Source organism: Oenanthe melanoleuca, chromosome 1A, assembly GCF_029582105.1.
Source record: "Oenanthe melanoleuca isolate GR-GAL-2019-014 chromosome 1A, OMel1.0, whole genome shotgun sequence".
NCBI classification, from domain to species: domain Eukaryota; kingdom Metazoa; phylum Chordata; class Aves; order Passeriformes; family Muscicapidae; genus Oenanthe; species Oenanthe melanoleuca.
Window position 1 is genome coordinate 38,245,515 of NC_079334.1, and position 14,242 is coordinate 38,259,756.

The following is a 14,242-nucleotide window of genomic DNA, read 5'->3' on the forward strand; positions in this document are numbered from 1 at the left end:
TCACTCAGGCTCTTAGATCTTCAAATCCTGAGCTGTACTGTGTCTCAGGTTTAGGGAGCAGCATTAGGAACACTTCTCTCCTGGAGAGCTTGTTGGGATAGGAAGTGGGGCTGCTGCAGAGGTATTTCCTATTTCTGACGCTTTAAAAGTGGCTGAATACTCCTGTCTTGAAGGTTTTTTTTTTCTTCCCTTCCTTCTGGCCATAAAATATCTCAATGTGTTCTGGAAGCAGCCATCTCAAAAATGTTTCTCTGTCATAGCTATGTAGTAAATGACAATCATAAATATTTAAAAACTTGGGTACCTCAGTCTTACGCTGATATATTCAGGCATAGCATCATTAAATTACATTATTCAGAGTCTATTCAGAAGTTTTGTAAGTAAGAAAATATTTTCTGTCAGAAATACCTGACCTCCCCTTCTAGCCATCATACTTTAGCCCAGGTTAGTGCTTTATCTGTTCACTGAAGTGGTAATTACAACTTCTATATTTTCTCCCAGATTCTTCTTCTTATTTTATTTCAAAAAACAGCTCTTTTTTTTCTTTTTTTTTCTTTTTAAGCCATCAGACAAATTATTCAGTGTCTCCCTGTCACAATAGACCTATTATAAAAGAAATAGGAAGACTGAACATGTCTTCTTTTGGAAACCACACCAGTTGCCACTGTTTTGCCTTGGAAAGAGAAAGAAGGTAAGGATATAAAGCCCAGTACCCTCCATGAAATTCCATCTAGTGTATCCTTGAAGAAAGCTAGACACTTTCCCTGTTTCCCATGAGCCACAATATATGCTTGTTCAGCATCTGTTCACGTGGTACCAAGAGCCCACAGTACGTCAGAGGATGTTCTGGAGTGGCCTGTGTAACACATACACACTTATCCTGTGCTCAAGTACAAAGTTCCATGTGTTATTGGAGCAGAAAGCTTTACTTCTCCAGGATCTGACTTTTCAGAGGTTTCCCTAGGAACTTTCTTTCTCTCCATATCAATAAGAACAAAAAAAGTCCATGAGACACAACATAGCTTGCTGAATGCAGTGGAAAGAGCAATGAAATCTCAGGGCACTAGGTTAACTTCCAGGGCAGAGATGATGCACTATTTCTACAGAAAAGCCTTAGTTGAATAAGACTGCAGCATTCCTGGGTTTTCAGGACACAGGGTGGCCTTGGACAATGACACTCACTCTGTCGGATGTGCATGTGCACCTGCTTGGATTTGCCATCTTGTCTGTGATGCTGGAAGCTTCTTTTCAACCTGCAAAAGTGGATTTCTGAAGTATTCCTACCACATTTCTGTCTGCCATTTCCCAGAAGGGAAAAGGATGAATTCACATATGTTGGCTAGCACATGCACAGAATGCCTGCAGCTTGTGGAAGTGCAGATTTGACTGTGTGGCACAGAGAGGTAATGAACCCTGGGTGTGTGCACCCTGGGCCTGCTGGCCAGGGTGTGCCAGCATGTCAGCCCTGCCACACAACCACCATGGGGCCCAGACTCAGCTCTGCTCACAGTCTGCAGCTTTGTGCCTGCTCAGGAATGTGAGAAACACAGGTGTAGCTCCTGGGCTGCAGAGCCTGTGTGATGCTTTGTAGGCTTTTAGCATTTACTGTGTCCTACACTGAGTAGACATATGCAATAGATGCAACCTCAGGTGTGTACATCTATATTATGACTAATTTACATGCTTAACTCTATTGGTGCCAACACTGAGAAATGAGTAGCAGGAAAAAATATAGGAAATCCAGATCTTCTTTTCTATATAGAATAACATTTTTCCTTTTACTGTTTATTCTTGTTGGATTTGATTTGTTTGGATATTTTTTTAAAAATATCTACTACATTTAGCATTAGGTAGAGAAGTATTCTTTTGGTATACATTTTCTCTACACTTTCTTGTGTACACTGTTCTATGTATACTTCACTTGCACTCTTCTGACTGGTACACTTTTATTCTAATCTACACACTTTCTGACTGGTATGCTGTCTTTCAGAAACAAAGGATTTACAAGGATTGAGATTTTTAAGAGAGATAATAAGATTTTCATGTTTTCTATGTTCACTATATGTCTTCTCTGCAGAAATGGTAAAAAAAACCAAAAACCTGTCCTGTTTCCAGAAAATTTTGATCACTTTCACTGTGGTTTCCTAAAAACATCTATTTCCTTCATATTACTTAAGAGTGTAACTCCCTTACACGGCTGTATCAACAGCTGCTACAAATTTCTAAAAATGAGGAAATGAAGAAATTTCTGTTTGGACTGTATATTTGCACATCTCAGTAAAAATATTACCATGTCATGACTGTAAGATCTGGCTGTACATTGTTTAGAGACAGAGCAGATTTTGAAGAGCCTTGTTTTGAGGTTTAGGCAAATATCTATGTGAAAGTGCTAAACTTACTGATGTCATGGGGTTTTGCTGGCTCTTTCTTTCATTTCCCCAAGGAAGTGTGAGAGTATGCATCAGTGATCATCACAAAGATATGAATAGACCACTGTATTCAAAGGTTTGTATTAATGATATGGGTGTGTAAATTTCCAGTGGGTCTTACTGCTGCTATTTACTGTCTGTGTGATGGTAAATCCTCAGAACTCTGGCAAAGTACAAAGATATTGCAGAAGTTTATATAAACATCCCTATGGCCCTAAATTGGACAGCTGATATCCATAAAGAGATTTGGAGCATGGCAGAGCCCTGCATGATGCTTAAAATCTGGGAAAGGTTATAGGAACAGAGCTGCTACTTAGAAAATGAGAATTTTATCTGGTCCTACTGCTTCTGTATGTTAAAAAGTGACAGAAACCCAAGAGATATACTTGCTAACAGCAAGAACAAAAGGAAGAGTGATGTAAACTAACACTCATAGAAATCTTTGAGAATACACATAAGACTCAAAGCACAGGAGACCACTCAGGGACCAAGCCTGAGCAAAAGTTTCTGCCACTTCTACCAAGGCAGGCTCACCATCAATCAGCAGTTCCTGACTGTAACCTCTGACAGTCCCCACCAATGAAGAAAGTATACATTTCTAACTTAATCCAGACTGCCACATGGTAAAGCCATCTGGGAGGATATTTTGAAGGAAACAGATGGAAAAGGAAGAGATTCCTCTGACTGTAGTATAAGATTTACATTATCCTCCATGAACTTCCATGTAGTCCCCATGTTTATATAATTTATCACTATTTCCTTAGACAGCTCAGATTAGAAAGCCTGCATGAGCTCATGTTCTTGTTGTTAATTCTGAGTCTGAATCTCCCTACTTTAAAGGAAAATTAGGTACTATAAAAAGAAATCAGAGAAAGGCAACCAGACCTGAGTAAAGCCCAGCAGCGTGAAGTTCTTGATCATTGCAGGAATTACACTGTTTTACTTCTCCTTCTTTCAGCCTCAGGAAGACACTGTCATGAACATTTGCTCACAGTGATAAATTTTTGCTGTTTGCCATGCACCTATAACAGCAAAACTGCAATGGTGTGGTACTGTAAGCATGAGAGTGGGGCCTGTTAAAACCAGGAAGGGTTGAAGGTTAAGTTCAGTGATTGCACTGAACATCTTTTCATGTAAGGATTAAAACCAGAAATGTTGTCTGTGTAAAGACATGGCATATAGATAAGGTGTTCCTTCACTAGTCAGTTGTGGTAACTGCAGAGATCTAAACAGTCTTCTCTCCTTTCATGCATTCTTCTGTGCCTTCTCACTTTCTGCACAAACACTTCCAATACTAATGGGAATGTCAAAAGGCTTTCTTTTCTCTGTCTCACTCTGTTTCTGCCTACAGAGATGCTGATGAGGCACCACTGCAGCAGTGGTGGCATCCAGCTGGTTGACACACGCTACAGCATCCCTACCAGCAAATGGTCAGGAAAATGCATATGGGGAATCTAGTGCTTCCATTCAAATGCCTACATCACTTTGCCATCAATTAAATCTGTCACTACTTTGTTCTGCTACAAAGCAACGGAGTCCAGGTCCCCTCTTTGTCCTCCTACATGCCAGCCCAGCTTCAGTCCCAGCTATTTCTTCCTCTCTTGCACCCAGGGCTGTGCATGGTTATTGTGCAAACAAAACACTCGCAGGAGTCAGTGCCTGGGGAGTTTGGAAGCCTTGCAGCACTGCAAGGCCATTGGCAGCAATGGTTTTCTGTAGGCTGGGCTAGAGCCATCAGCTCCAGACCCATCCTTCCTGCTGACCTCAGTGGAATTGAGCTCTGATGCGTACCAGAAGAAAAGGCAACATTAACAGCCCCCCAGGAATCTCTGCCTCCTGGATTTGGTCTCCTCTCTGCAGCAGGGTTTAGCCTCCCTGTCTCTCAGGTGCCACAGAGGAGATAGCTGGCTCTGTGCCCACTGGCAGATTTACTACCATGTTGTAGTTGGAATAGCCTGATTGTAGCAGTAACATTGGAAGGATATAAGCAAGACATGGAGAGGAAATATCTTCTATTAGAACAGCTTGGTGTGCTCTGAATTGTGGGGTGTAGTCAGATCATATATAGTAAGTCACTGGGGACTTAGGTTGTGCTTTTTGCATAAGTTGGCCTAACAAAAGACATCCTTGCAAAACTTAACCTCACTTGAAAGTACTACTACATTCATCCTGTGTGTTACCTACACCATTCAGAGACATTAATATTATTAGCTGTGCCACGGATTCATCATTGCTGTATTGATTTCTTTTGTAGAAATCTGATTCCTGCACATGCTTTGGAGACTTACATCATTTTACCCCTTCAACTCATGGCCAGGATGTTTTCTGTTTCGTATGCAACAGCTCCTAATTCAGATTGCAGTTGATATTATGACAACGTACACTGTATAATAATGTATTAGAACCATAAGGTGGAAAAATGAAAGTATTATTCCTTTCTAAAAGCAGCCCTCTTTCCAGAAGAGCAATGGACCCTTTATGCTGTTGACTCAGCAATCATTCATTTACATGGAGATACAGCAGCACAGCACATGGACTCTGCTGAGCAGTGATGGACTTGCTCCCATGCCCAGAGGTTTTCCTCTGTTGGTGCACATATAATAAAGTGTTAGAGTTAGGTTCTTGTAGTTTTTAACACAGGGCAGGCTGGGAGAAGAAAATGAAGTGGATTGTAACTGCAATGTTTGAGTGGTTTCATGACACCTTGTGGCTTGCATTTTTTCAAAGTGTTAAAAAAGAACAATACTACCCAACACAAAAAGGTCCAATGTGTTAGTCTTTATGATGCATCCAGTCTAGCTACCAAGTTCAGCCTATTATACTTTGTGGGTTTAGAGAATTCTTTAGTGTGACAATGCAGAGCAATGCAGAGTCCCCAGGCAGTGCAGAGGAGAGCCCCTTTATTACAAAGACCAGGCCTTTTTAAGCAGTTAGCTGATTATCAGTTTACATTGTTTTAAGGCATAACAAGCCCAAGCCAACCAACCACCATACTCCACAATGTGGACACATGGCAGTCACACAGCACTTCTCTCAGTCTCTCTACCCCATTCCAGCTGAGCCACTCTTACAGTTCCATTCTACTTAGCCTAAATAGCAGGCCTGAGCCATGATTTACAAGGGTAACAAGGCCCTTATTTCATAAGGCTTTACCTATATGCAGCACTTTAGAAAAGCAGAGAGATGGGTTTTATGCATGTGCCCCTCCTTGCTGTAATGCAGTGCCCACCTATCCACATTCAGGACACACAGAGATATCTATTACATGCTGGACTCACACCATGGAAGTGTGCATGTGTCTGCATTATCACTGCTAGGTGACCAATACAGAAAGAAGACAATTCTGAGCAGGCACTGTCCACTGCTTCCTCCTCTCTTTCCCAAGGGCCACCACATGAATTGCTCTGCTGGCTGTGCTCAGCAAGACAATAGCGTCCCCCAGTTCATATGATAGATGCATTTCCCTTCTTTCTTTACAGTAAAAGAGGCCAGCTGAATGAAATACTGAAAAACTATCTCACTTTAAATAGTCAAAATAATTTAAATTAGGTTTTCTTACCTGAGCAGGCTTCTTTTGAACCACTTGTTGAGGCTGAAAAGTAAAACAAAGGTACAGTGAGAAACAAAATTAAGTGAGAGCACTTAATTATGATTTTATGAATGTTAGGAAAAATATTTTCAGCAATAGAAATAAAACATAAGAAAAGCCCACAATCAGAAATGGAGAGATGAACATATTCAGCTCTCACACCCAGTCTTTCCTGTACCTAAAACTTTGCTCTGAAGTAGTTCATATTACTGTGGATGAAGAGGAGTATATTAAGTCTGTACTATTAAAACCAAAGTGAAATCTTATTTAGCATGTTGCACCTTTCAGCTCTTCTATGGTTTTGCTGCTTTAACTTATCAGACCCTGAGAGTGACCTGATTTTATGACTAGACTTTGTTATCTTCACTGCTGCTGCTCTCTCATGACACTCAGCTGTGAGTGGAGTGTCCTGCTGTGGGGAAGCCCTCCCTATTCCTCTCGAGCAGGGTCAGAGCTCCAGCAGAGAGGTGAAGGATACATAACCCATTCCTGAGCCACAGCTTCCCACTTGACCAAAGCCACCCTTGCCAAAATCAAGGAGACTGGGATGGACAGTGGTTCCAGCCCTTGGAAGTTCTGGTTTGAGACCTTCAGCTGCGTGAAGGTGGTGCCATGCTGACCCTTGCAAGCCTGTTGGTGTGATTTTGGGGATGCCCATCACTGGCCAGGTTGGGTGTGCCCACCTGCCTATGCAAGACCTGGTGGCCCCACCATAGATTCTCAGCAAGTCTCTCCTGGCTGAGCCCACCCAGGACTGGGAAACACAGTCCTCACACGAGTCAAGAGACCCACCAAGGTGGTGGTGTGCTTCATTCCAGCCTGGGAGAAGAGGAGTACCAATTAAGGAACAAACACAGACGTGCTTAAAATACACCAGCACTGCCCAGATGATGGGATGACCCATGTGAGTGCTAGGAGCAGCATGGAACAATAAGACCACAGATATAGGATGAAATCCTGAGCACAGAAAGGACAAAAAGGCTTTTCTTACTTCAGTGGGACAAAGTTGCTGCCTGACCCCCTCCCCCAGACATTCTGTTTTTAAAGTCTATGAATCGCATCCAATGATTTTCTTCCTGCCCTTCCTTCCTGCTTTTTCCTAATCCCAGCCATAATTTTAGTGCCTTGCTTGGCCAGAAGCCAACATGCCATCCCTCTGCACAGCCAAAAACCTAATTTTCATGACAGTGTAGTAGGAAATAACTGGAATATTTCTGAATAAGCAGTTAAGTGTAACTGGCCTTTCAGAGCAGTATTTCAGTGGGAAGGATCATTGAAAATGTAAATTAAATGTAACTGATTAAATTCAGGCTGCCCACTAAAAGTGCCCCATTTTAACAAGAGATGCTTTGTTTATTTTCAGTCTTTCTCTAACTCAGTGGAATCCTACTGCTCTTATATTTTTGTATATAACAGGCTCCAAGTTCTGCTCTCAAATAAATATGAGAGTAAAGAAACTATGTGATGATGGGGTCTGTCTTTAAACTTTAAACTTTCTTTTTCCATTAAATTTCCTTGCAATGGAGAAGCTATTATCAAGGCACACATTTTATTGATGCCTTCTCCAGGTGGACTGCAGGCCCTGAACTCATTAATGGACATTCACTGCCCTCAGACAAAGGAATGATTTGTTTTAAAGGAATCTCTCATAATTACAGAACTCATTGAGCTCTTCTGTATACTGCCAATAGTGTTTTTTTACTTTATTTTCCTTTTCCTTGCCTGTTGATTACACCTGTACATGTGTCTACTCCCAAACCACATGAAATTCACAGACATTTTTGGAGGCTGTTTTCTCCAGCTCAGAAATCCCCATATATATTTGGCTGTGCATTCTATGTTCATGTGACTCTCACTCACTGTAGCTCAATGAAATCTTCTGAAAGAGCTGCCAACTCACCATATTTTCCATGAATTAGGTCCTGACACTTCAATGAGAGGAAAGACAATATCTGAAACAAGGCCAGCTCTGGCTTTCTGCCTAGTATGTGTCACAGTAATTCTACCAGCTGCCCTTCTACGCAGCAGTTCATACTTTTCAGACCACCAAAAAGCCCCTTGAATACTTTCAGTGATGGCTGGGACTTGAGCTGCCAGCATGTTTTCCCAGCCTCTGGCACCCAGTGGCTTTGGACCGGACCTTGAAAGTTTTTTTGCATGTGTTTGTTTTGTTTCGTTATTTTTATGAATGGCTTCCACAGGGGACTCTGACTCCAGCACAACCCTATCCAGCCATTCATAAAAAGCAGAAGGAAAATATTGTACTTCGCCCAGTTGGAAACTGTCTCTGATACTGACCAAGGCTTTCAAGAATTTTAGTCATTCAAGACCTTTGCTTCACATCGAGAACTCCCTGGCAGTGCTTACTGCCAGGTTTGCACTGGGCTTGGGATCTGGAGCTCAGCAGATGTTGTGCTTGCTCCCTTAAATGGAAGAAGCTTAGCTATGCAAGCCCAGAAGCAGGGCTGTCCCTGTTAGTGGCACACACCACTGACACGCTGGGAGCCGTGCCCACTCACGTCGCATTGAGGGCTCCAGCTTGTGGCAGCTGAATCATTGCAAGTGCCAATTCTCACAGGCATTGCTTTTCCTGCCTCAGCCTGGCTGAGTGGGGAAGGTGGCTGGACATATAAATCCAGTATGGTCCAGTCCTGTGAGGACTAGTGCCTGCTCACTTAGGTCACCCAAACCAGAGGAACTGAGGTGTTCAGGAATAATAAGAAATTTCCCAAGCACCCCTTTAATCTCTTTAACTGCTGTGGATATGATGCCCTGGGAACCACTGTGACACTGCAGATTCTAATGCTTCAACTTGCTAAACTTTGTGTTCACCAAGTTAAAAGACATTTTCAGGGCTTTGAAAGTGACGCCTCTGATTCACAAGTGTTGCATCTGCATGCTCAATCAACTGGAAAGACAATCTGCCTTGGTTGTGGAAAAGACTGGAACTATAAGATAGCCACGGACAAGAGACTTTAAATAGGCACTCTGGAGCAAAATAAAGTTGTAAGCAAGAAACGAGAGCTCTGAACTATTACGTGGTGTTCCCTGCTAGGAGGCTGCAGAGTAAGATGGTAGAACTAGAACTTCTCTGTCAGAGGCTCTCTCACTTATGCTAGCCATCTTAAGAGGAGATTTGTGCAACACAGCACTTTCAGATTCCATTTTTATCCTAATTTTGAAAAACAGCTATGGTACACTGCGTGTACATCAGCTGATACATACAGTTCCATACACTTGAAAGCAAACTTCAGGATTTTTTACATCATATGCAAGTACAAGTCAACATTGGGTATCTTTTTAAAATATGTATGAGACAGAAAGAACAAGTGGCAGTGTTGGAAAAATCCTATGATCACATCATTTGAACATCTATCAAACAAGTACAAGTCCAAAATCCATCAGTATTTCATTTGCCGTATTTAAAATATTAAGTATGTGAGCTGAGGCAAAAGATAATAATTTAAAACTTGAGGACAATATTCCTAACCTTGAACAGGAAAAACTCCACAAAATGCCCGAAAAGGAGAATACACAAAATTTTGATGATGGTTTTATCTTTGTTGTAAGTTTTGAATGTTAAAAGCCCAACTGCTTATCTTCTTCCACTCCTCCTCTGTCACACATCCCTTATTTAGGTTTTTTCTTATTTTCGTATTACTTTATGCCAATATCATACATGTATCTTTACAGCTCATACTGGTCAAACAATTTCTTTGCTTTCCATATGAGGACAAAAGAACAGCTTCACGTGATGAGTTCATATTCATCTTGTACCAGCAGTCCAAAGTTGTATCAAATTCAATTTGTCACACTTCTCATTCACAGAAGTCCTTCTTACCCTGTGAGTTTCCCTAGTGTTACAAAGCTAGGGGAGGAAAATGGAAGGTTAAGAGTAAATCTATATCAACTAGTATGAGCAAGGCTGGAACACATTTTTAATTATGAGAAATAAAAGCATTGGTTTGAATGCATATCACCCCCTGACTACTATGCCTGAAGCTCCAAGGGTAAGCTGCACACACATGGTGCTCTTAGATTTTCTGTTCGTGTCTTCTGCTTCAAACGGAGTATTATGAAGATGTCTGATTGATGCTTCTTGGCAAGAGTGACTCTTTGTTTTTTTCCAACAGCTTGACACAGAAAAGAGATTTGCATGGAGGTAGCTCTGCTGGGAGACTAAATGGCCGTGATAGAAACTAATATCCAGTTAGGATGACATTTATAGTGCTGACAGCTCAGTGTTGTGCAGAGATTATTAAAATAATTTCATAGGTCATCCAAACACTTGTAGTTCTAAATTAAAAGATGAGTAAAACCATATTTGGTCTTTTTGTCTACATACCCTTGAAAAATCAGGAAGTTCATATTATACCAGTTGAAACCAATATAATCCAAAATAAATCATGTCTTACAAGCAGTTCCATATGACAGCAGAGTAACTACCATTCAGCCCTACAGCTTTAATTGGTTTGAGTCCAGCCTTTCTCTCCCTCTTCCAGCACAGAATGATGCAGTGCTGGGACCAGGGGCCCACATAGACTGCCAGGAAAACCTCATCTGCCAGCAAAAGCCACTTGCAGCTTCCTGATCATCAGCAGAAATCTTCCTGAAATTGCATGGGATGGTGTACCTGCCGTTCACTCCTCAAGTCCAGTATGCTCATGGCTTGATTTAGTAATAATTTCAATTTGAGGCAATAGTAAAACTGCTTTTTTTATCCCATCAGTAGTGAGGGGACTTGTGTTTTGGAAGCACAGGTCATGAATTCTCCTGCCTCCATCACATGTTTGCAGTCAACTGGCCACCGTAGTGTCTGTGTATGCACACTGCTGTGGGTCATTAGAATCTAATAGCAAAACCATCTGGCCCTTAGAGTTCAAAGGAGATTTCACAGCTCTCTGTGCAGTCTCATAAATGAGGCTAATAGTAATCTGTGGAGATTTCTGGCAAAATCTGTGAAACTATTCTTTATTTTCTATCCTATTTGGCACTCCTTTGAGTTTTTAATACTAAGTCAAATAATTGCAAAAATATTTATTAGCTTCTAAACTGACCTTCCCTGACTGATGCTGGAAAAGTCTGCAACATGTCAGAAGCTGTACCAGTTCATCAATGACAAAGAGTATTTCTATTCCACTTATTGAGGAGAGCAGGGAACATTGGAGTTTTACGAGAGTGACTTTTAATAGTTATTTGACTGGCATAAGAATTTTATATTAAATTTGGCAAATTCAAGGCACACTGCTTCAAATTACTCTTTTGGTAGTCTTAAAATTCAAGCAGTGGCACATATATTCAGTTAGGTATGTATATATCCAATGGAAGACAAGAAACTGACTTCATTTGGGTTAGGATTTCATACATTTTGTTTACAGAAAGCTACCTTCACTACAAAATATCTGTAAGCTGCTTCATTTGGAATGGTTTTACATTTTGAGAGGAATAAAACAGTGAAAGAAATGTATTTAAAACTCCAATTTTGTTTTCTTTTATGCTCACATAATCCATTATTTCTCAGATGTTTAACCCAACCTTACTCCGACCATTAGAGATTTTGACAGTTAAAAATTCAATGGTTAGAACAGGAAAGGAAAACCCATCATTTTTATTCATCTGCTAGCTCAACTGTTAGCTCAAGCATAACAATATTCCAGTGAGTTTATCAAGGATATAATCAAAATTCAAAGCACAGTAGTAGTCAGTTCAGTGTTCTTCATAGATATTAATAATTTTTATAATGTTTCAGCCGGTATTAGTTACATTTCCATAAAATATTTAAGGCAGTGCAGCTTATTAAATACCCATTTAATGGGCCTTGTATCTGTTTCAACACAATAAGCAAAGTTTAAATTGGTGTTCTCAACTAAAATCAATAGAGCTCATCAGCAGAAGGATCAGCTGCTGCTGATTGTTCTTCTTCAGAGTCACTGCTGCTCTGTGGGGTTTCCCTGTTACTTCATTATCATCTGTCACACACTTGATAAGCTTTCCTGATGCATTTTGCTTAAGTTTAGTTTGGCACCCTCTGCACTTTGCTGCTAAAATATTAAAAAGCATTTTCTGTCTTTCAGAGCAATTCTAGCACACAGTTCAGCATTGAGGTTTCCTTGATACACACCTACAGAAACATGAGCTGGCTCTTTTGTCTGGCAAGCTTCACATGTGTCTGTCTATTTATAACTCCCTACACAGACAGACTATTGAGAAAGCCAGAGGGGAGGTTTCAGTCATTCTTAGCTACAGCACAAAGAAGAAACTTTACATTTTAGTAGACAGAAATAAATTATAAGTTATTTGCAAAGAAACCAAGCCCTCATTTTTCAGGGATACACTGATCAGAAAATACTTAGCTTTATACCTTGAAGACCTGTCCAGACAAATAACTATTGTGCAACTGTTTATCTCCAGACTATCTTGTCTGTTTGGATACAGCATCTCCTGTGTCCACCATGCATTTCTCTTGGCCCATGTGGAAACGATTTTTGGTCACTGCTAAACAGGCTAGATTTGAATTGATGACCTAGAGGTGGAAAGCACTGTATCACATTACAATCTGGTTCTAACTTTGGTTTCAGTCTTCTCTCTCTCTTTACTCAGGCACCTCCTGCCATATGGACAGAAAACCCAGGGCAGTTTCTGCTGCTGGGGTCATTCCCACTGGAACCACTGCATGGAGAGCTGATCAGAGCTGCAGGACTGTCAGCAGTGGACTCATCTCTGGACCTGACTGTCAGGAGCTCCTGAATACTCTTGACCTTTGCACTGATCTCCAGCGAAGTTACAGGGTAAATAGCATAGGGAAGTCCCAAACAAGCTGACCTGCTGCAAAATCCACTGCTGTTTGGAAAGTGAACTCTGAACTTCAGTGTTTTTGTTCAAAAATGTAACTGTTGTCAGGTAACATTTCCCTTTATGGCCTCTGATGTTCACTCTTCCCAATTTTAAAGTCACAAGATATAAACTCATACAGAAACAGTGTCCTTGTGTCATTTAGAAACCTGAAATACCTGCAGCCCATTTTCCACAATGTAGGCTTAGATACAAACAATCAAATGAAAGCTTTTGCTAACAGGTCCAAGCCTAGAAGTGGGAATGGACAAAGAACTGAAGTGGCAGTGACTGAAAACAGAAGGTAAACTGCTCTGCTGGGCAGACCTGGGACTACAGCAGTGTCACAGCAGTATCAGGTGGAAACTCTGTCCCTGGCTATACACCTCCACCATGGTGATGATGCAATGGCCATGCCACAGCCTGGACTTACACTTCTTCTCAGGAAGGAGAATACTGATGAAAATACAGTATGCACCTCCCTTGGCCCTCAGGCACCTTCACCACTCTGGACAGACAGCCATTCAAGCTACCTTGAAGGTTTGATTTGAGCCAAGCAGTCTGTGACAGCCCTTGGGTATTTCCCAGTGGCAGCCTATGGCATGTCTCTTCAGTTTAGCTGCATGCTACAAGAGCTGCTGCCTCCACAGATTTGCACTTGCTTTAGTGAGACACATCTCAGCCAGAGCAGACAGCATCAGATGGGCACTGTGGGAAGGCAGGTGCAGGAGACTGTGACCAGCCTAGAAAGCCTTCAGACTTTGCCAACAGGAGAAAACAATCTAGCCCAGGACCTTTGACTGGCTTGGATCTATACCACCTTTCCTCCAGACTGCCTAGAAGGAAGAGCCTTGGGTTTTGCTACTTCCTTAATCACATCTGTTGCGTGGCAGAGGACAAGATGGTGAAGGAAAGCAAGCTCCCAGCTGCACAGCACAGACAACTGGAGGGCAGTGCTTGAGGCTGTCTGTGCTCAGGCACTGCTCAGCTCACTGAGACACAGCACTAGGTACTGTTAGGAAGAGCTATCTGCCTCCTCATCTGCACAAGCTGTGGTAAGGATACAAGGGGTCTTAGGCAGACATTCCTGCACAGTCATTTTTAGTCCTTCAGGGATATAAAGCATCTTGTACAGAACTTATGTGGTCAGACCCAGGCATAGCCCTCAGCTCCTGCAGGAGCTTCCTCTTCCCATTCAACCCATTGCCTCCCTGACCTCCCATTGCCCTCTGATGGCTGGGCAGGGTTTTCCTCCAAAGAAAAAAGCACACAGGGCAAGGAAGGCAAATCGCCTGTGCCTGGCTGATTTTCTGCAGCTGAGGATCTGGCCTGAGGCATTTCTCTTGAACTTCTTTGTCTGAGCAGATCCATTGGTAGCCACATGGTTGGCTGG

The 14,242-nt window shown here is 41.8% G+C and overlaps 1 protein-coding gene across 1 annotated transcript in view; it reads right to left on the reverse strand.

Moving 5' to 3' along the window:
- HMGA2 (high mobility group AT-hook 2) overlaps positions 1-14,242 on the reverse strand; it is a 109,299-nt gene that overhangs the window by 16,535 nt on the left and 78,522 nt on the right. The window contains exon 4 of the mRNA XM_056481945.1: positions 5,989-6,021. Coding sequence (XP_056337920.1) covers positions 5,989-6,021 — 33 coding nt within the window. The remainder of the gene's footprint in view (positions 1-5,988; positions 6,022-14,242) is intronic.